The 23,133-nt window shown below is 39.6% G+C and overlaps 1 protein-coding gene across 3 annotated transcripts in view; it reads right to left on the minus strand.

Annotated features, from left to right (window-relative positions):
* Positions 1–21,786, minus strand: part of ZFAT (zinc finger and AT-hook domain containing) — a 77,737-nt gene extending 55,951 nt beyond the window's left edge. For all 3 annotated transcript variants that reach the window (XM_059867445.1, XM_059867454.1, XM_059867462.1), the window contains exons 1-3: positions 21,584–21,786; positions 11,457–11,627; positions 5,589–5,849 (exon numbers count right to left, since the gene is read on the minus strand). In XM_059867445.1, coding sequence (XP_059723428.1) covers positions 5,589–5,849; positions 11,457–11,627; positions 21,584–21,602 — 451 coding nt within the window. In that variant the 5' untranslated portion in view covers positions 21,603–21,786. The remainder of the gene's footprint in view (positions 1–5,588; positions 5,850–11,456; positions 11,628–21,583) is intronic.
* Positions 21,787–23,133: the final 1,347 nt, after the last annotated feature.

The following is a 23,133-nucleotide window of genomic DNA, read 5'->3' on the forward strand; positions in this document are numbered from 1 at the left end:
CCTTAACTCTCAATGACAGCTGCTTTGTTTCTGAACTCTCTGTACAGAAAAAAAAAAAAAACCTGAAGTGGAAGGTATGCTTTAGGAAAGGATTGAAAGGGACACAAAAGTATATTTTAATGAAAAAGACCTTTAACTTTGAGCCACAGGGCTCAAACAGCCTTTCTACAGTATGTGGCCATCACATCAGTATTTAGCTGCCTTCCAGGAAAAAAATTCCTTCACTGTTAGGATCACAGATTAGAGTGCCAAATAAATGCTTTGTCCATCTCAACTAAGAGAGTTCTGCCGTAAAATAACTACCATGGGTTATAAAGGAACACCCTTGGATGATTTAAAGATGATTTATGAGAAAATGGAGTATATGCCACTTGAATAGCTAAGCTGAGTTTCTCCAGGCATTAAAAGCCTCTGCTTGCTCCTGAATAGGTTTGTTTAGACCAGCTGTCTCACTCTGCACCTCCCCTGCTGAGCAGCCAGCTCAGCACTTTGTCAGCTGGCACCTGGATCCAACAGACAGACAGACAGAACGCTCTCCCCTCCCCAGCGCCAGGCGTTTCAAACACACTCGTGTTTGTGCAAGGAACACAACGCTGAGCTGCCTCAAACACAATCCAGGACTGGTCAGGGCTGCTAATCAGCAGAACTACTGCCAGCTCTGAATTAATCAGGGCTTCCAGAGTCCTACTGAACTGCATCCTTCATCTGTCCCAGGATTCTGCTGGAGTCATTAACTGAAGGGACTGCTCTCAGCATCTGTAATTGGATGTACGACATTTCGCAGGCATAGCTACACAGCCTTAACTGGCATGTTAGTCTTCATTCAAATTACTATTTTTCAGCCTCTAAGAAGTGGTATTTTATAGAAGCAGGAGAGCAGCTTGGAAAAAAGAAAGTGAACTGGCCATTTGAAATTAACACAGGCAATTGTTTCTCCTGCAGAGAATGACATTCTACTTACAGGAAGAATTAATTTAAATTAGAATCCAGCTGATGGCAAAACCATTTTAAATTAAGGCCAAAAGTGACATCTTTAAGATATATGTAGGCTCCCACTTCAAGAGGATTGAATGGTTCACTCCAGAGAAGGGACTGTAATCTGTCTTCCACCCAAATACCACTCCCCGGTCATTAAATGTCCTCTCTTGTATCTTGCCAGCCAGACCCAAATCATTAGCCAGAACTGTTAACTTTGTTTAACCAAAAAGAAACAGAAACAGGTGTACACACAGTTCGGCTTGCAAAACAGCAACTTGCTTGGCAAATAAGCCCTCTCTGAAAAAATTTATTTACTAAGCAGGTACATAGGGAAATTGGAAATACAGTGTACATTTTTAATCCTGTGCATACTGGCTTTGTGTGGCCATGTTTTGGCAGCAGGGGGGATACAGTTTGGCTTCTCTTATGAAGATTTGGGCTTATTCCCCATTATCCTGCTCTCATTTGATTGGAAATAAGTTAATTTGGCCAGATTTTGTCTGTTTTTCCTGTGATGGTAACTGCTGAGTGATCTCTCCCCACAATCCTTTTGTTGTATTTTCTCTTTCCCGTCCAGCTGAGGAGCTGCTTCCTGGGCACCCCGGAGTCCAGGCAGGGTCAACGCTCCAGATTGGAAAACAAAGACACTTTTTTTTCTTTTGTTTGTTTTAGTGAATGGGCCCACAAGGTGAAGGCAATCATTATGTTTTAAAGGATCAAATGAGATGCACAGAGGGTGTCAGTAACCAACAGGGCCTGGTGACTCTGGAAAGAGCAGGAGAACTACCAGTGAGTCACTGATCTCAGAGACCAGTGCAGATCACTAATTACAGAAGCAAGGAACAGCAGAGGCCCACTGCATCTACCAGCTATTCCTCTGACCAATACATGTTCAGTTTCAGTGAATTTTCAAGCCTAGCTTCAACCAGAGTTTTCTAGTGATGTATTTATTTTAAAGGCCAGTCATGTTAGGGATTTCAGCACTTTTCTTGTCGACCTATAAAAGACAGCAGAACATTTTATTACTTGGAAACCTCTATGAATATTTGAGCTCCAGCTCAAAACATATATTAGATTTCTTTGAATAGAGAATATCACCCAGAATAACCACATATATATATATATAAATTTTCAATATTTTCATGCTTAGCTTATTTTAGCAATAGCCAAAACATTATTTTGGTCAAAAATATAAACCACTGCATCATATGAGCTGCTATGAAGAAATTAACTCCATTGCAGCCAGACACAGTGCAAAGTGGAAACATCTGACTATTAAGCAGATGTCCATAGATTGCTAAGCTTTGCAAGAAATTAAAAACATGAGACAGTGGTATAAACTTTAAAACTATAGAAATATCTCAGAAGCATTAAAAAACAGATAAGTAATTTCAAGTTGGAAAATACATGGATAAAAGGAAAAGAAAAACCAACCTGTATGTACTAGGTAAAATGTCAAAGACTAAGTGAGAAGAACCTGCAGCTAAAGCTGCTTGTGAATTTTTCCATCTATTTTGAACTGTCTCTGACATGCAGAAGCAGGTATTGTATTTCTGGATTCAAAGAGCTTCAATAAAATCTTCCATCCAGCACTAAGAAAATTGGCAACAGTGGATTGAAGAAAAAAATATTACTGATAAAATGATGGGCTCTAAATTGACTTTAGAGTAAAAGAAAGATCTGTCTGTATTTCTAAATACCTACCTGAAAACATAAGTTTAATAGTAATCAGGAGTCTGAAAAATCAACCATAATATAAAGGAAACGTTTAGAAAAGAGCAGAACAGCAAAACAACACCTCATGTCATGGTATGAAGCATGAGGGCTCTGCAGAGGAATCTAGAAAGGCTGGCTCAATGGACTGAGGCCAATAGTGTGAGGTTCCAAAAGGCAAAGGGCCAGGTTCTGCCCTTGGGTCACAACTGCTCCATGCCGTGCTCCAGGCTGGGCAGAGGGGCTGGAAAACTGCCTGGCAGAAAAGGACCTGGAGCTGTGGGTCAACAGTGGCTGAACAGGAGCCAGCATCTGCCCAGGTGGGCAAGAAGGCAAATGGCATCTTGGCAACTTGACACATTATTAAAATTAATGTGGCCAGCAGGACCAGGGCAGGGACTGTCCCCCTGTACTCAGTACTGCTGAGGTCACACCTCAAATCCTGAGCTCAGTTTTGGGCCTTTCACTACAAGGAGGACATTGAGGGGCTGGAGTGGGTCCAGAGAACAACAGAGCTGGGGAAGGGTCTGGAGCACAAGTCTGGTGAGGAGCAGCTGGGGGAGCTGGGGGTGCTCAGCCTGGAGCAGAGAATCCAGGGGACCCTTGTCACTCTCTACAACTGTCTGACAGGAGGCTGTAGCCAGGTGAGGCCTGGCCTCTTCTCCCAGGTAACAAAGACAGGATGAGAGGAAATGGCTTCAAGTTGTGAAAGAGGAAGTTTAGACTGGATATTAGGAAATTTTTTTCATTGAAAAGGAGACCAAACATCAGAACAGGCAGTGCAAGGAAGCAGTGGACTCAGCATTCCAGGAAGTGTTCACAAGGTCTGCGGATGTGACACCTGGGGACATGGTTTAGTGGTGAACATGGTCATGCTGAGTTAATGGTTGGACTTGACAACCTTGGATGTCTTTCTCAAACTTAGTGATTCTGTGATTATGCAAAAGTTTATGAGGAATATCAGAGAGACTATTATAGAGAACCCTAGGCAGAGAACACACTGTTCTTGCCCATTCTGCAGTGTTTTGAGCTACTGACTGTATTCACACACCTTCTTAGAGGAAAATAACAATGCACATGCTACTTTCATCTACACATTCAGAAACTAAAAAGTTGTCTCAACCAGTTCATATAGTAAAGCCAGAAGTGGAAAGTTTTCCTGTATTGGGACAGTAATCAGTAGAGAGCTGAGGACTGAATTTCACACATAAATGCATTCCAAGGAAGAATTACGTTTTCAGGATAAAGTCAGTCCCCAACACCTTCACAGTTTGCAGTCAGGATAGAAAGCTTCCAAAAATTGGAACCCCTTGTTTTGGTGACCCCAAGTGATTTGTTGCTTGACTGTTTGACTTTGCTTGACTGTTTTGCTTTTACCAGGGAATAAACAAAAAATGTTTCATCTCCCCAAAACTGAGGCTACTTTCTTTATGAAGAAGGAAAAGGATGAGCAATTTAGTTTGAAAAATTTGCAGTGTATTTTGTAGAGAAACCAATGAAGATAAGATTTAGCAGCTCTAATGAGCTAAAAGGTCAAGAACAGGTAATTTGAGTTCATACTTTGACCTGAGAGTTTATTTTAAAAGGACATTAGAAAAGGCGACATTTCTAAAATAATGCAAATATTAACACTGGACCTAGCACATACAAAAAGCAGAGGGCTTGGACACTTAGGATGTCAGAGGTGAGACAGCTGGAGTAACTGTCATCTTGTGTAGTTGAAAAATTGTACCAGTGATGACAGTAAAATAGAACCAGGTGCTTTATCAAAGCAAGAGTTTCTCTGCTATATCACCATATTTTAAGCTTATTTTAATTAAGCTTTGCCACACAAGTGAAACTCTACATATATGTGAAAGTAAAATAGTCATACTAGTTGAGTATAATCACAACACACTGAAGAGTAACAGGAAACTGGAAAAATAAAATCAGTGGCAAATTTTGTCTACAAGCAGAATCCACAAAATCAGACTGAGCAACTGTAACAAAAGCAAAACCTGAATTTTACCATTAACACAAAACTCACATAAAGTTAAGGTAATTTGGACTAAGCAATTGCTTTGTACATATGTGACATTGACCTCAGGGAAAAGTAGGCAGGTAGAGGAGATGAATACTGTACATCCCTTCCACTACTCTATTCTCAATGAATATTCACTGTTGTCTCTTTAAACAGATTGGGGTTCAATGCCCCAAGCCACTGAGTGTTTGAGAAACCATTTGGACAATGCCCTTAGCAGCAGCTTTAACTGCTGGTCAGCCCTGAATTGGTCAGGCAGTTGGACAAGATGGTGATTGTAGGTCCCTTACAACTAAAAATAACTCCATTGTGCTCTGTTCTACACTAAATATTTGAGAGGCTGAATATATCCAAATCAATCTTAAAGCTAAATTTGAACACTGGACTCTCATATGCCAAAGACAATCATCCACATAAAGCTCTGTTTGAGTTTGACATTATTTTTTATATAGTGAAAGAAGCCATCCAGAAAAGCAAACTCTGTCAAAAGAAGAGAACAGAACTCAGGTTTCTGAAGACACAGGATAGAAACCCCTGTACTGGATCATCTTTCCTCAACTATGCGTGATACTCACCTGCAGGGCCTATACCACTTCTCATTGAGAAACTACACTCCCTTTTGTGAGAAACAGAACAGTTGTTATGAAAAACAAGCATTTCAGGTAGTTGTAAGGCAATCATTACTGTAATAAACATTCTGACCACTTTGAAAGAAGTTTAAATACCTAGTCTAAGTTCAGTTTTGCTTTTATGTGTTACAAGGAACAGACAACTCCACTCCATTTAAAGCCAGCACTGGGATTCCAAGCCAGGTCTCATGCTGGGAACACACTGTCTCACAACCTGCTTCAGATATTTTTGCTGGATGTTTTCTTACCTCCATCTCCTTCTTCTTCTCCTTCATTCAGAACAATAATGCAGATGTGTTTAGTCAGCTGACGTGTGTTGGAGAATTTGCGATTGCATTTCCTGCACTCCAGGCTGCCTGGTGAGACCTCTGATGGTTCTGGGCCTTCCCCTGTCCCAGCTGGAGTCTCTTTGCTTGGAACAGGGTTATTTTCTGCCACATCTTCATCCACACAAAACTTCTTAGTGGACCCTTTTGGTCTGCCCCTTTTCCTCTTCGCTACAAGAAACTCTAGAAAAGAAAATTAAAGTTTAAAGTAAACTATAATTAAATTCCATGGCTAATTAGCTAACACTCATCTGATCTTTGAAAAATAGGTGCCTTGAATGAAATTTGAGGGGAGTTATTCCAAAAGCTTAAAAAAAGGTAAGCATCACACAAACTTATTTCAAACAGTGGTATTTGCTGGCATTTCTGGTAGCTGCAAAGAAACAACATTCATGTTATTGACATCAGCAGACGTCAAAGTGCCACAGTTTTACTTAATTACACTGCAAGCACTGTATCAGCACATGTACACTACCAAACTGCTCTACTGTGTTTCAACACTACAAAAGCCTTTTAATTTAGGTCATTTTCAAAAAAATTATCCAGGTATTGAGATGTATTCAGAGAAAAACAATGCATGTTTAAGAGCCAAAATCTCATTGTCCTTTTAATATAGGGAACAATTACTCCCTAATATTTTCTGTGGTTCTTGGTTGTCAGCATTTTCTAGCCAAAAGCTGGCATAAAAAATTGTTGTTAACAAATTAATTCCAGAAGTAACGCAAAAAATATTTCCTGAATTAAAATAAGAGCTCATCCACAACCCCTAATAAATGCAATATAATTTTATAATTCCATATTTCTGTAGAGGAAATATTGATGAAATCTATGACATGCAACGCACAGAAATGCATGAAAATTCTATTTCCTGCTTAAGATTTCTCTCATCACTGCTGTACTGATAAATTGAGATTGACAATGTAGAAGTCTGAAAAACCACAAAAAAAGAGAATATTAAAAAAACCCAAATTACAAACATTTTTCAAGCACAGGTGCTGAAAGACCTTATCGAACTGGTTGATTTAGAGGATATGGAAAAAGAAATTACTTAAAGAATCTTAAAGGAAGGTGATGCAGGAGAACAGAAGAAGGTAGCATCATGTTATTTGTAACCTAGTCAGCATTTCCTTAAAACACACCAGGCAAACAAAACTCCACACTCAGAGACCACAGCTTTGAGTTAACCATATAATTACTATCAGATGAAAAAGAAAGCATTCCGTCTTCTTATAGGAGTGACTTTACACCTGTCTGTTTAAATAAACATAATGAAACTGCCCAAAAACCTTACTATGAATAGAAAAAAAAGCAACTGTTTCCCATAACTTTTTGCAACTTTCCACCAGTGTCCTGAACTTTCATGCTACTCTAGGAAAAGTAATTTTGTCAATTTCAGCCAAAAAGAAAGGGGTGATTTCAGTGCTCTCAAAACTTCTCTTTGTTATCATTCATGCTATTTTGATATCCATCCATCACAGCAATCAGTATTTAAGTTGAAGGAATTAACAAACAATTATAACAAACCCAACAACAATGATCTCCATCAACCCATCAAAAGGCCACAGTTTGCTGTCCAACATGAGGAGTTCACATGTGGATGCTGGTCAGACTACTACAGAATAGTTAAATCCAAGGCTTGGAGGAATGAATGCAACCACCACATTCTCTGTATATGATATTCTTTTCATTCCTTTACAATGCAATCATCAGATTACCCAACAAAAAGAAATTAAGAAAAACCGGGTCAAAGAGATGCTTCTTCCTGACTGGTTTAGTGCAAATTTAGTGAAAAACACAACAGCATTAAGACAGAAGTTGAAACAAAATCTTGCATGCAAGTGAAAATATGAAAACTGCCCCTTGAGATGGCTGGTGAGAGAACCTCTGCTATGGCTTACAAAATTGCAGTTCTTATCTCTGTGACTACTAATGGTGTGGCAAATAAACAAAGAATGTGCAAATTTTAGAAATGTTTGTAAATGTGTCCAGCAGTAGGAGAATTTAGAGGTTCTCAACCATGTAAAGGGTTTGCTGGCAAGAGGCAGGAAGCAACAAACACAGGAACAGGAGGGCTCATGTGAGCAACTGAAACATCACCAGAACTTCTGAGGTTTATCACAGTCATTTCTTTTCCTTCCTCCCTGGCTTCCTTTTTCCAAAACAGAACTTATCTCAAGCTACTTTGAGTTAACAATGCCAGAATTAATTTTTTAATGAGGCACATAACCACAAATTCCAGCTGTCTCTCTACCAGCTTGGCCCCAGTTAGCTCTTCACACTGCAGTACACAAATTCCAGCTCAAACCACATAAGATCAACACCACACAATAATTTAATAGCAGAATATTGTCATTCATCTGCCAGTACATAACCAAGTTAATCAAATATTGCTTGTTAGAAAAAATAATCTATTTAACTGCTAAAAATAAAGCAGTATATTAAATAAATAATAAACCCCCCCTAACACTTATTTCAAGGAGGCTTAGTCATAAATAGAAGTTTTAAATTGGTCATTAAAAAGATTTTGAATTAAGATCCTGTTCCCTCAAGAACAACTTAGTTGTTTCTGGGGATTTTGTACTCATTACAGACTGACTCAAACCAATCTTTATGCTGACTGCTATTGGATGAGCAATGGCAATATCCAGGGAAGACATTCTGTGCTATGCTGTTTAATTAAATACTCAAAAGCATAAAAAAGACACTTCAAAAAGTGAGTAATGAAATAAACTGTGTGTCTATTTTTATACAGTTCCTTCAAAGGAATTGTTCACATAAGCTTGTCCAAATCAATCTATTTAATACAAAAAGTTTGTCAGAAGTCACAAAATGCTTGTGCAAATGTCACTTAAACCTTATGACCATATTTTAATGTTTGATACATTATGCAACATGAATCCTTCCTCAAATGTCAGTATAAAAAGCTTACATTTCACCAGTCACAACAGCACATGGCCATACTCAGACTCTTCTGCACACAGTGTCACACAAATGCATCCATTTAAATCTCACCCCCAGCCTTATTTTATTACAGTTCTGTGTTTGTATCACAGCACCTGCAACACCTCCTGTCCCCCAGGTGTGAATGCAGGCTCTGGCCACATCCTGTGGTCAGGCAAGGGTGAGGCTAATGCACACACCGTGGTTCTAAGTGACCTTAGTGACCTGCACTCCTTGGAGGAAATGATGATACTCAGACTGTAACTTTCTTTGAGGTTTCATAACAGACAGAGACATGCATCCCATAATCCAGATACAGCCCAAACCAAACAACAATCCATCAGGTAACAACAGTATGAATAGATGAAACAGGGCCATTGATGCTGTCCCACAAATTCTCACCAATCTGACTAAGCAGAAGCAAAAGAAAGCTGAGTTTTGACAAGCACTGTGAAAGAAATGGAGATCCTTGTGAAGAATTATAAAAAGCCCTAGGCTAAACTGGAGTATGAATGACTACAATTTCCTGTCATTTCCCAAAACAAAGATGGCACATTCCAGTGCTGGACAAAATGTGATCTGTGTATAGATGTATAACAGCAACATCTCCCTGGTACCCTGGGTCCCACTTCATAAAAAAAATTTAACATCATTGTGCCAAAATATTTAGAACAAATCAACTCTAAATAGATCAAGGCTTAATGATGGGAAAGCAGTGTGACTAAACAAAATTCAGCAGAGAACACTGTAAATAAAGTAACACTAGTATAATAAACACATATGACATGCCTAGCACTTTACTTGTCCCCAGTGCTTATAAAATCATTAATTTATTACTCAGGCAGAACAAAGAGCTCCATTAGCAACTCTGTATTCACTCTTCTATACCAATTGTGGGGTAGCTACAGTATTTACCAATAAGTGGAAGAGAAATTACACTTTCAAAGGACAAAAAGATGTTCATCTATTAGTCACCAAGTACTAAAGATTGTAATTTCTAAGACTGTCATTCACCAATTACTTCTCCTTTCAGTGACAATACTGAATCACTACAAAGACTGGTTCACTGACAAATAATTGTATACTACAAACTTTCTAAGTTTTATTTGCTGCAGATTCCATAGCAGGAGGGAATAATTGATGCTTTGAAAGAAGAATTCTTTCCAAATCCTATGTTCAACTGTAGACTACAGTATTTTTTTTTTAAACAGAACACAGAAAATAAATCAATGGGACTTCAGAATCATCTTCTCCAATCAGTGTGGCTGATGGGAAAGGAAAAATTCTAAAGAATGCCTAGAATATGACTTGAAAACTGTGGAAAAGTAATTTACCTTGACATTCTTACTGACAGCAGATGTCAAAGAGCTGGGCTATCTAACCTGAAAAAGGTGGCATCACATGAGCCCATCAGATACATAAAACTATTCACCAAGAATAATGAGAAAGGTAAATTATGAATACATAACTTAAGAATGTTATATTTTACATAAGATTTGCAGAGTTGTTTTCTTAATAGCTAATTATGTCTAATTTCTGTTGCTGCAGATCATAATGATAATTACAAACTATCTTAATAAATGTACAATGCATGCTGAACACATACAATACAGAAAGTGCAGATACTCCTAAGAAAAATGCAAAGAGAGGTTTACAGAAGAGCCTTTTTACTAAAATGAATATGTTACAAGGTACCAGTCTCACTGTGCTCAAAAACATATGTGGTGGAGGGATAACAGGAGACAAAGATTGGAGAAAGGAAAATGCATTTTGCATGCCCCAGGAATTAACTCTGTGCTACAAAAATAAAATTAGAATGACATTTTGAATACTGATTTGAAATTTATTCATCACCTTCTGATACACTGGTAATTTTGGGCAATATGTGAAATAATACTCTGGTGAGATTTTTCCTCACCAGTCACCTGAGAAGCTCTAGTGAAATACTAAATGACCATTATTAGAAATATCTTCTTACACTGATGAAGTTAATATAACTACTGAATTACTGCTGGCAAATTAGCAAAGAAACATCACATACATATGTTAACAACAAAAAAATTTCTTGAATGTATGATATTATTGAATGTATGATATTGATTCATAAGTCCATAGGTTTTAAAATTCAGAAATTTTAATGATCGAAAAATCCTAGTAATTGTGTTAAATAAGAGGTTTGCCAACAATATAAATCCTTTACTAAATAAGGGCATAAAAGAAAATAAAAGGTCTGAATTATTTTGAATGCTATGCTACTATTCCATAGGATGGAAATTATGATCAGTTAAAAATGGAAAGGAATGAACATAACTTCTTCCATTGAACAATAAAACTTTCATGTGTAACTAATTCAACCTCTGATTGCTTTATTTACCAACATCACTATCAAAACACAATTATAAATTATTAATTGTGCCACTTCCTTTTTGAAATACAACTATTAACGTTACCTGAATCACAGCAAACAAGTTCAACTCAAAAAGGACACCTAAGCCTCAAGACACACCTTCCTCCATGGTGTCCTGATTGCTGTTCACTGCTGCTAGACCATCTTCCCACTGCTCCCACTACAGACTCCAATCAAAGCTGTAGGAAGCAAACTTTGCTAAAGTTCACATTGAAAATTAATGAACCAATGCCATCATTCCCTAGGACAAGGTGAGTTTATCCATATCTGTCATGTGACCTATTCTGTGCTGAATGAAATTTGGAGTGGCAGTTGTACAGTGCTTATTACAAAAACCAACTATGGAAACCATTCTAGACACAATGCAGAGTCATCAAACCAGAGGTTTTATTAAAAAAAAATGTAACACTGAAAATTACGTTTCTCTCAATTTCTGAATGTACCTTCTCCATCTTTGCTTGTGTTTGTGGGTGCTGTTAGAGGCTGGAGAGGAATAATGATGTCATCCACACTGGTCCCCTCTTCTGTGTGTTTCTCGGAGACATGAGACAACAGCTCAGACTTATTTGGTGAAAATAAGTTACAAAGCTTACACATGAAGATGGAATTGATCCCTGAAAAAAACAAGTTTAGAAACAAGGAATTAGTGTTTCCAAATGTAAGTTATTTATGTTACCGTAAGTTACTGGGATTTTGACTCAGTCAACATGGTGACTACAATTTACTTAAGACACATAACAGGCAGCAATGAGGTTAAATTATGAATGTTTTCTCACTAAATGAACACCTCCATCATACATTCCCAAATGAATTAATTTAAGAAATGAGTAAACTCCTAGCTAGATCTTCATAGGGCAAAAAATTTCTTCTGGCTAAAAGCGTAGAAATGTTTTAGCATGACTCAAAAGGAAGAAGAACAATTTAAGACCTTTTTCCTCAACATCCTCAACATCCAGCCTCAACCATCCTTATAATTTTTATATATTTTCAAACACATGGTAAAATTATATGTATGACATCCTCAGAGGATTCCATTAAAAGTTCCTGTTGATTTAAGAAAAACAAGCAAACAAAACCAAACCAAAAAAAACAACCTAAAAAGCTTCAAAGCAGCAGGAGCAAATGAAGAATGTCATTAAATTGGCCCCTGGTCAATGCTTTAAACAGGAATTTGACACAACTTTTTAGGCAAATGTTTTTGTTTTTTTTTTTTTAATTCACAGGTACTTGAAGTGTGATGTGAGAGCAAAGCGTCAAGAAAGTAAATAACAATAAAGAAGGATTAATATAATACCAGATTTTAAAAAGCCAGAGATTTTAGCCAGAGAAATTCAGAGGACTTCTGAAGACACTGCAGTCTTTTGGTTTAATGGTTGATTTTTGAAGAGTCCCTACTCTCTTCAGGTTTCAATGAAACAAAAAAACCACCAGGAACCAATTTTAACAGCACATGTGTTCTCCAGCTACATGTATGAAGCTCTGGTCCAGAGACTGGTTTCAATTGCTACTTTCCCTCAATCTCCCTAAGGAAAATTAGGGACATAAACCCACTGAAACCAAACTGGAAAAAGCAGCACTTTTGAGGTACAAGTCAAACCAGAGATCACTGGGTAAGTACAGAAATAAAGTGATAGTTTGAGAATTTTGGGATGAATCTGGGGGTAAGAGAACAGGGAAGCTGTATTTTGGGATCTATTTTTAAAACAAACCTAAGACCTCCCCTATTGAACCTTATTCTACCTCTTTCATGACACACAAATTACATAGTTCACCCCACTCAAAACAAATCTTTATTTGAGGTGTCCTGAAAGTTAAGAGAAGCAGAGGTGTCTCTTTTACAGGTATTTGCCCTTGAAACATAACAAAAGCACAGCTCAAAACTAACAGGCAGGTTGTGCCTTCATCTCTTCCACAACATCCCTGAAAAAACAACTCCAATACTACTCCTGTTGCTCAAAATACCCTATTATTACACACAAGCAGCTATGTAAGTGTATGGCACAATCAACGTGTCCTCAGGAGCTCAGCTGGGCTCCTTCTCAGGCATTCTGCTGTCTTGAGCACACAGATATTTCTGTTTTGATTGCAGTAAGTTGAAATGTTCCTTTGAACTAGTTCTGCCCTGATTAGCATTATCGTTGTGTTGTTTTTTTTTTTTTAAAGGCATGAAGCTTGTTAATGACCCAGCAGATAACAACTCTTCTCCTTAAATGTAAACACAAAATAAAACCTGTGAACATTTACCTATACATTTAACCAATTGAAATCTCACGATTTAGCTGACATTTCTGTTTTGAGGTTTTATTTGTCACTGTTTCTGCTTCCTGACCTGCTGGCTGTTTTCCCCAGAAGTTCAAACCCGGGTTTTGTCTCGTCTCCTCCTTGAACAGCTGCAATCAGTACTCACACACCACTTTATCTCTCCCTCCTCCCAGAGAGGACTTGGGGAGGGGCAGAAGAGCAAGGAGAGTGCCCAGAAGCCTCAGTGGGTGCTTAAGGTGTTTGATTAGCAAGGCCACCCAAAGCCATGAGTGAACAGCCCAGGCGGCAGAGCACACTGAGCCTCACTGAAGGCACAGGAAGCACCAGGAGAACACACAGAAGATGCACAAGTTTTACTCAGAGGTGAGATGAGAGTAAAGAAATTTTTTTAGGAAGAATGACTGGAAAAGGAGGTCAGAGAGCAGAGGATAAACTCTGCTGATCACCAGACTAAGCAAGTATGGAATAAGCAAACAATAATTGATTATGCAGTTGTTAATTAGGCAGTGTAGCGATAAAGCAATGAGTTATAGTCAATTAAGTGTAAAAATCAAATAAGGAGTAAGTTCATTAACTATGCATGGAATCAATGACTAATTAGTGGATAATTAATTACGTAGGAAATCAACTGAGCAATTAATTAGGCAGCAATTAAATATGCAGAGAAAGAAAAGAACAGTAATCAAGTATGCAGGTATACAAACATGAGGAAATTCAGCCAAAACCAATCTGGGACACTCTGTTCACTAAATATGTTTGTGGTAATTCATTATCTTCAGTTTGCCCCTATAAACTATGCTAAATATACACTGAAATAAATAATACCAATAATTTTCTCCTTAATTGACTAGGTGGAAAATTGAGCTATAATGTAAGCAAAGCCTTTTTTTTAATTCTTCCAAAACCCTCAGCATATTGCTTAATTAGTAGGGTTTTTTCCTTCACATTAAGAATATCTACAGCAAAGAGAGTTTAACAAATGGATTACTAAAACAAAGAGCAAGCTGCAGACTAGGAAGCAGATTCCCTGATTTCCAATCCCCTTCACAAAGCATAAACCAGTATCAGTTCTGTTTGGCTTTAAAGTTGCAGTGGGGAAGGGGAAAGGGGCAAGGAAGCAGCACTTATCTTGGAAAGATACCTGAAATTAACAGTACTTAAGGGAATCAAGGAATATATTATTGTCATATGTACTTTGAACCAGCGTGAGACAAAACCTAGTGCAAAATCAATTCCACCTAACCAAAAAATTTAATTTTGCATAAAAGGAAGTCTCAGCATTGGGTATTATTTTTAATAACTACTTTTACAAGACACACAGGACAAAGACACATATCTGTATTTATGTACCCTAAATCATTCTAATAGATCGAAAACTTTTCACCTTTCCTTTCAAGGTGAAAAACTCAAAACAGACAAGAGATAACAACTTCTGTGAGTGCCTTTAAAGTTCTGGAGCTGTTAAAAGGAATTAGAACTCCACAATAAAAAAAAAAAAAAAAAAAAAAAAGTCACTGGGTATTTGTTGGCCAAAAGTTGATAGGATCAATAATTATGCATCTGGTCAATCTTCCTAAAATATGCAGCAATTATGTTCAGAATATGAATAGTAACTTATTTCTTTCCAAACTTACTACAGAGCTGAAACAAACTTTGTTGCCTCATCACCATCAAATTCTTAACAGAAACTTTCTGCAATTAAAAATCCTATTAATCAGACTAGGACTTGGTCTTGTTGGGCTTTTTGGTTTTTTTTTCCTCTTTCTGCTGTTTCTGTACAGATATCAAGTACAATAAAAAGTGGAAAAAAGTGGGCACAGCTATTCTAATCAAATTATTTGTTTTGTAAAAGAACTTTTCACACACAAAGGTTGAGCATGTAAGATATTGAAGTGTCTAAGAACAATAAACCAGACTTTTTCTGTTTAGGTAGAAGCAATGAAATGTGAGGTAGCAGCTAATATGAAAGCAGCATGTAAAAAGCCAATAACTTTTGTTTAAGACAAGCAACACTATTTCTTAGTAATAAAACATTTATACTGAACATAAAAGAATGGGCAAATACAGGAGAAGAAATTATGATATCCTATACTACTGTCAAATACTTTAAAAATATTTTACTTATCAGATCTCACTCCTCTGAGCATGTTAGAGGCTTTTCATTTTCAAAGCCATTTCAAAGATCCAAAATATTCACAAACAAGTTACAGTGTATTTCTGATTTTTACTGCTTCACCTCCAGGACACTTGTTTGTTGGTTTCACGGTTTTTTGTAGGGTTTTTTTCTGCCACTATTGTTGTTTTACTTAAAATATACTTTCTGTAGACCACATAATATTTTAGTCATTATTTTCATAAAGATGTTGGTATGAACTAATTTTATTTCTTAAAGAAAAAATTATATAAATCAATGCTGGTTTCTAGCTATTTTCTCCATTTTGATTCCCCAAGAAATTAATATCCAGTATTACAGCACATCTCTGAATCAAAAGCATTATCCTTGGTAAATGTTAAAGAAGAAAGAAGTATATAAAGTCTACAGAACAAGCTATTTGCTACCATTAGAACAGCAGCACCTCACAAACCCTGTGCTCAAAACTAACAAACCAACCATACTGGAAGTGGCAGCTGGAGAATCAAAAGCTATTTTAGGGCTTCTTTAATCTGAATTTGGACAATTCTAAACAGTAAGCAACAGTTTTTTTAATTCACCAGCACAAAATGACTGGTGAGACAAAGCCAGCCATGCAGAAAGCAATCAGTCAAAGAAGAGGAGCCCCTGACCATGACTGCTCTTGCTCTCAGCTGCTAACTAAAATCAGGGCAATTTAATTACCATTAGTTCAGTGCCACAGACTTTATTTTAACATTAAGGAAGACTGCTACAGCAATGTCAGTACAGGGTGCATTCCTGCAAAAACTAAAACCAATCTCATTTAATATGGTTTTATGGAAAACTCAGTCATTTACATTCACCATTTTTCTGAGCCAGGCCATAAGTGAAGTTTACTCAATAATCTACATCTGTAGAGGTCTCAGACACTGCATACAAGACTAAATTACACTGAAGTTTGTCAACTTATGAATAAGAAATAATGTTTTCTAAAATCTCTACCTTTCCTGTGAGGGTGGTGAGGGACTGGTACAAGTTGCCCAGAGAAGCTGTGGATGCCCCATCCCTGGCAGTGTTCAAGGCCAGGCTGGATGGGGCCACGAGCAATCTGGTCTAGTGGAAGATGTCCCTGCCATGGCAGGACATGAGTGATGTTTAAGGTCCCTTCCAACCCAAACCATTCTGTAATTCTATGATCTATATAACACAAATGTAATAGGACTGAAAACCAAAAGCACACTAGTTAAGGTGAGGTTAAGCACTAGTTAAGGTGCCTGGGGTATGAATTCAACATGGTGCCATTGTGAGCAGAACTGAGTTGGCAGCTCTGTATCTAACTAAGAGAAAATTACAAGTTGAGAAATAAAAATGGAGGAGCATCAGGTGTACCCAAGCAAAAATTTAAAGAAGTATGAAAATGGTTTTAAATTAAGACTGAAAGGCAGGTAACAAGTGCAAAAGATTACAAAGATGAAGGTGATTCACTCTGCAGCAGTAAAAATCAGAGACTACTTACAAATGAAGGACAACATAGAAATTAGTACTTCTTTACAAGAAAGAACAAAACAATGTCTTAGGTTTGTTTTTGTAGTTGCCTTTTAAAAAAGAAACCTAACTACTGCTAAAGTAATGCAAGAAGTTTAATAAAATGGCAGAGTTGGCATGCTTGGCTGTAAAAAAAGCTTACTGATATTCAAGCACTCAAACAAGTTTCTGATAACCATTGTTGAAATGCCAGTGGCTTACTACCACTACCAAAATATTGAGGTCAAAGTAGGATGCATGATTTTTTTTTTTAAAGGCCTTTTAGAAACTTAGCTTAGGGTCAAATCTGATTAACAGGCTATTTTAACAAGTAGCAAAATTCCTAAGGAATTTAAAAACAGTGCACAGAATAGTAGAGTGTAAGGAGTACACAGGAGCAACCTTGACCACAGGGGTACCAATGACTGTGGCACACTGGAAGGGATAAAAGAGGTTACAAAGCCAGAAACAATACATTGTAGGCTTTAATTAGCCCTATGCAGAGTGGTTAAATGTCAGGTCAGGACAGGATGCCAAGATTAAACATTTAGACACCATTAATGACTGTTTTACCCAGCAAGCAGACAGGGAAACCTCATGAGGAGAAACAGTTCTTGACTTTATCAGAAGTAAAACACAGGACCCTTTTCAAAGTGACATTATTTGAGAGTTACTCTATAACCATGATTAAAGTACTACTCAAAAGCCCTCTTAAAAGAGTGATAAGGAACCAAATGTTTATGCTTCACTTCAACAACACAAACTATATAAAGATAAAAAGCATCTTTAACAAAACAAACCACAAAAAGGACTAAAAAGTTCCAAGACAAATTAAATCCTTGAAAGCAGCATGAAGGCTATTTAAAAGCATCATATTTGATGCTAATCATCAAAGAAGGTTTTAGAAATGGGAAGGAAATATCTAGCACAGCTAAATAGCAGCGCAATGAACTTTCAGTAGAAGAAAACATCTTCATGAAGTTTCATAAAATGAGGAAAGCAAAAGAAGATTTAAATTGTGTCCAATTTAAGGTAAAAAAAAAAAACCAGTGAGGCAGGTCATTAAGGGTAATTTTAGCAACTTAAAAAATAAAAGGCAGAATGCAGCAACATTTTAAAAACATCTCAACAGTAATAGGGCTGCCTAAGAGCCTGTGCAATAAAAAACAATCTGTACAGGAAAAAGACCCTTCAAAGAAGATGAGCCCATAGCAAAACACTTTTTTTTCAATTTGCTGTCATTTTATAATGGTTTGGAGAGGTTTTCTGGGAAAGATATCTCAATTATAGCAAACACTTTAAAGACAGCCTCAAAACAAGGCTAGGAACTGCACTCCTCAGAAACAAAATCTTAGAGCTAAAACAGACATAAAAAGAGATGGTCCTATAATACAAAGACCTATTAAAAAATAGAGAAGATCCATACTGGGCTTACAACTGTGGATATTGTTCCTCTACTCAAATAATAATAACCCTAATCATCATCCTTAAAAGGTACACAGAAATAAGGAAAATCAACAACACAGCACGGTTCCATAAATGAGCAGTTAAATAAATTAGATTTTTTTTTTCTTTTTTTTTCTTTTTTTTTTTGCCTGGAAGGATATAACTGAAAACTGGAGAAAAGGCAAAGTGTAAAATGAAGAAAAAAACAGATGTCATGAAGGACATGACCCCTCTGAAACTACTGCCTGCCTTGCAGCTGATCTCTCCCTGCTAATGCATCTCCAAGGTGGGCACACATCCACCTGGTGTCCAGAATTCTTAGAAGTTGCCCAGGAAGCACCAAGTTGATAGAGACTGGCTGGGGCTCAGTGAAGCCTGTAAGAAGGTCTAAGTCCATATTCTGGACAAGTATCAGTTTGTGCCTGCCCCATTCTTACTCTTCTCTATTTAAACATCCATTGTGTGCTGTTAGGCACATGAAATGTCAGGAGTGAAATAAAATTAAGAACCAAATCATTCAAAACTTTCTGACATTATATTTTGTGCATTGCAGTAAGAACACTGCATAAGGCACACTTTAATGTAGCTCAGTTTTTCCAGCATTCAAAGAGCATCCTTCCCCTGTCTGGGGTCCCAGAGGTGGGCACAGCACTGCAGGTGGGCTCTCACCAGGGCAGAGCAGCCAGGCAGAACCCCCTCCCTCACCTGCTCTGGGTGCAGCCCAGGACATGTTTGGTTTCTGGGCTGCCAGAGTACATTGCTGGGTCATGTCCAGCCTCTCACCCACCAGCACCCAAAGTCCTCCTCAGGGCTGCTCCAGTCCCTTCCCTGCCCAGTCTGGGTTTGTGTTTGCCCCAACCAAGGCGCAGGATCTGGAGCTTGGCCTTGCTGAGCTCCCCAGGTTTCATCCAGGCCCACCTCTGGCACTCTCACCTAAACCAAACACATTGTATTTAACCAGTCTGATACTGTATTTGCAACTCCTGGAGTTTCACTGATGATGGCAAATAAAAGCAGATGTATTTTTCTGCATTACACACACCATCTTCACAAATGCTTCTGAAAAAAAAGTTAAATAAAATTCTTTAAAAGAAGACAACTGTCTCCACATAATTCTGTTGGCTAAAATATATAAAATTCGTAACTTGGATATAACATGGATTTAATAGGATATTCAAATAACTAGGAAATTATTTTCAGTGTAGAATAATCACTTTATCAAACATAGAAACAGAATAGCTTTTCCATCATTAAGGAAAAAAAAAGCCTTAGTAGATATGTTTATAGCAAGACATTTTTATTTTCATGTTCTAAGATCTCCCTCGTGTGGCTAAACACAACACTGCTTAAGGTTCCACTGAAATACACTAATGCACAATATCAAAATGAGTAAGATGCACTACCAGACACCAAAATCACCCAGAACCCCTCTAAGCAGAAGCACAAACTGTGTGATCAGTCATCAACTTCAGGATGCACTGTATGAAACACTCTGAACCAGATTTTTGGAGGCACCCACAATGGAAAAGCATCTGAGGTCAGATACACCACAGCAGCAGCAAAATCAAAAATACTGAACACTCACAACAGTTCTGAGTTCAACCACACTCAGAACACTTTTTATTAAGCCAAATGTCCTTGAATAAATATGGATTTGTTAGTAGCACTAGTAATAAGAGAATTGTTTCTCACTGAAAGTTGGATCCCAGGATATAAAGCAGTCCTGAAATATTTTAAGAAGAGTCCATAATTAAGACAGCACCTGTTAGCTATTCTGCTACTCAGTTATCCTCCTGATAGTGCAATTCTCCTTGGCATAAAATCCTGTTTCACAAAATCACAGAATAGATGGGGATGGAAGGGACCTCAGGAGATCATCTAGTCCAACCCTCCCACCAAAGCTGGATCACCTAGAGCAGGTTACACAGGAATACACCCAGGTAGGTGTTAAATGTCTCCAGAAAAGGAGACTCCACCACCTCCCTGGACAACCTGTTCCAGTGCCATCCTCAACATAAAGACGTTCTTCTTCATGTTGCAGTTGAACTTTCTGAATTTTAGAGTACAGCTATTACCCCTTAGTGGTGGTTTGAGCTGTAAACTAGCCAACAAGACTTCATGGGACAGGTAGAAATAACTCAGGATTCTAAAAATTAAGAACTCAACTGTGGAATGACAACCAGAAGCCAAATTTGAGTATATAGGGTAATTAAAAGACATTAAATTATTACAACATCACTTCACAAACTTGTACTGCAACAGCACAGAGGGATTGTGAAAGGCAGAAAGCACATACACAGCACTCCTAGGGCTGCCACCTCCGAGTAACTTTGTAACTTTGTTCACTGCTCCATAGAAAGCCAGGCCAGCACAAGGCACACAAAGGCCAGAGATTACAGTGAAGTTGAAACATCTTTAACACATCTTAAACATCTGCTTTCTGCAGCTGACTGGGGGGACCTTGAGCTGTTAACACTATTTAGAGCGGCTGCCAGAGGAGCTCACGAGTGTTTCAAACCCAGGTGAGCACAGAATCATGGAATCAGAGCATGGAAAGGGGTTGGAACAGACCTTAAAGATCATCCAGCCCCAACCTCCCTGCCATGGCCAAGGAGACTTCCCACTAGACCAGGCTGCCTAAGGCTTTATCCAGCCTGGCTTTGAACACTGCCAGGCTTGGGGCAGCCACAACTTTCCTTGTCACCCTGTTCCAGTGTCTCACTACCCTCACAGCAAAGACTTTCTTCCAAATACCCACGCTAAAACTCCCCTTTCACTTTGTACCCATTACTCCCTGTCCTGTTACTACAGTTCCGGAGGAAGAGCCCCTCTCCGGCTTCCCTGCAGCCCCCCTCACAGCCCGTGAGGTTGCTGTGGGGTCTCCACGCTTCCATTCGGGACCAGCAGCCGCTCCAGCTGCTCTTTCCCAGCTGCTCCCGACTCGCTGCTAAGCGGCGGCCTCAGGACGGGCAGTCGGAGCACAGCAGGACTCCCAAGCTCGGGCTGCACTAGCCCTCCGGTGGCTTCTGCAGCGCCCCCCGCCGGCCCCACAGACCCCCAGGCCGCCGTGCAGTGCGGGGCGATGGATTCAGGGCCTGCCGCCACTGGGGGAACTACTTGTCGTGCGGAAGGATCGGGTCAGAGCACCGCCGGAACTACTTCTCTCCGCCCGCCGCGCGGGGATCCGTGCGCGCTCCCCCGCCCGCCCGGCCCGGCCCCGCTCACCTGCAGCCGCCGCCTCCATCGCCGCGGGGGCTCAGCAGGACAGCGCGCCGGGGGCTGAGCGCGGCCCGCTTGGAAAACAGAGCGAAGGAAAAAGGGGGAAAAAAAAAAAAACCAACACCGAAAATCAGGTCCCCGTGCGGCGCCTTATGGCGAATCTGCCGCGGCCGACACGGCAGTGGCGGCTCGGCTCGGCGGGGCGGGGCGGGGCGGCGCCTGCGCAGTGGGGCCGCGCGGGGCCGCGTCCCCTGAGGCACCGCCCGCGGGCTGAGGGAGCGGCGGGAGGAGGATCAGGGACACGGGACGCCGTGACAGGAGACACCCAGGACAGCCGCGACACCCCGGCCTCGGCTCCCCGTGCCCCTCTGAGCACCCTGGAGCCGCCCGCCCCAGGACTCCGGGTGGCCGGGGCTGCACAGCTCAGGCTGACACAGCCTCGGGATGCCAAAGGCGTTTTAATTCACCAGCTGCGGTAAAATGTGTTTTAATATGCGTGGTACTTTAGCACATACGAGGTGGTCATAGAATGGACTGAGTGGAAGGGTCTCTAAAGACCATCTCGTTCCAACCCCTTTGCCATGGGCAGGGAGCCCTTCCTCTAAACCAGGTTGTTCCAAGCCCCATCCCACCTGGCCTTGAACACTTCCAGGAATGGGACATCCACAGCTTCCTTGCTTGCTGCCCTCACAGTAAAGGATTTCTTCCTAATTTAAACCTTCCTTCTGAGGTAAGAGCTGAGATCATGGGGAACCAGGGTGTACATCCCTTGTCCTCCGTGTCACCACAGGTAACTGGCGGGACTGTCTGAACAAACACCCTTGGTGCTTATGGGCGTGAAAAGGCAAGTGTGAGCAAGCAGGCTCATTTGTGTGTAAAAGTCACCTCTCCTCGCTAGTGTCACAACTTCTACTAGCTTTACATGGAGCTTTGCTCTGTCACATTACCCATCAACGCTTCCCTTAGTCAGAATGACTTAGATGAGACAACTCTTAGAAAAACATTTTCTTTAGAATTTATGTCAGAGACCTGAGTGAGAGGCAGAAAGGAAAAAACAGACTTTTCCAGAGGCTGTGGTTGCTCCTCTGCAATTTTTTTTTGTCTCCTCTGACCAAATGCAAATAACAGAGCAATATTATAGCCGAGTCATCACTGGGTGTTCTGACCTCATGAGAAGCAGCATTGGGAACCTGTCTTTAGCCTGTTACCTTGACCTGCCCTCTTTACCTTCTGGACTCCTTGTGCCCATTTCTGCCCCTCTTCCCACCCACTGCACATATCTTCTGGAGAACATTTCATACTTCTAGGAGCAATAAAGATGAAAGCACAGTTGTGCTCAGGCACATGCTGCCCGTGAAATGAAAGGACTGTGCTCTTTTTTGGACATGAATAGTATTCATCCTTACTTTGGCATTGAAAGAACATTCTCTGGTCCTTGAGTCACTGAGCCTCACTACAGCAAGTGGGGTGGATTGTCCTGCCAAGAAAAGCACTTGTCTTCACATAGAACCATTGCCTGAGCATCCACGTGCCACGTGGTTTACCTTTTACATACA

This window comes from Haemorhous mexicanus, chromosome 1 (assembly GCF_027477595.1).
Source record: "Haemorhous mexicanus isolate bHaeMex1 chromosome 1, bHaeMex1.pri, whole genome shotgun sequence".
In the NCBI taxonomy this organism is placed as follows: Eukaryota; Metazoa; Chordata; class Aves; order Passeriformes; family Fringillidae; genus Haemorhous; species Haemorhous mexicanus.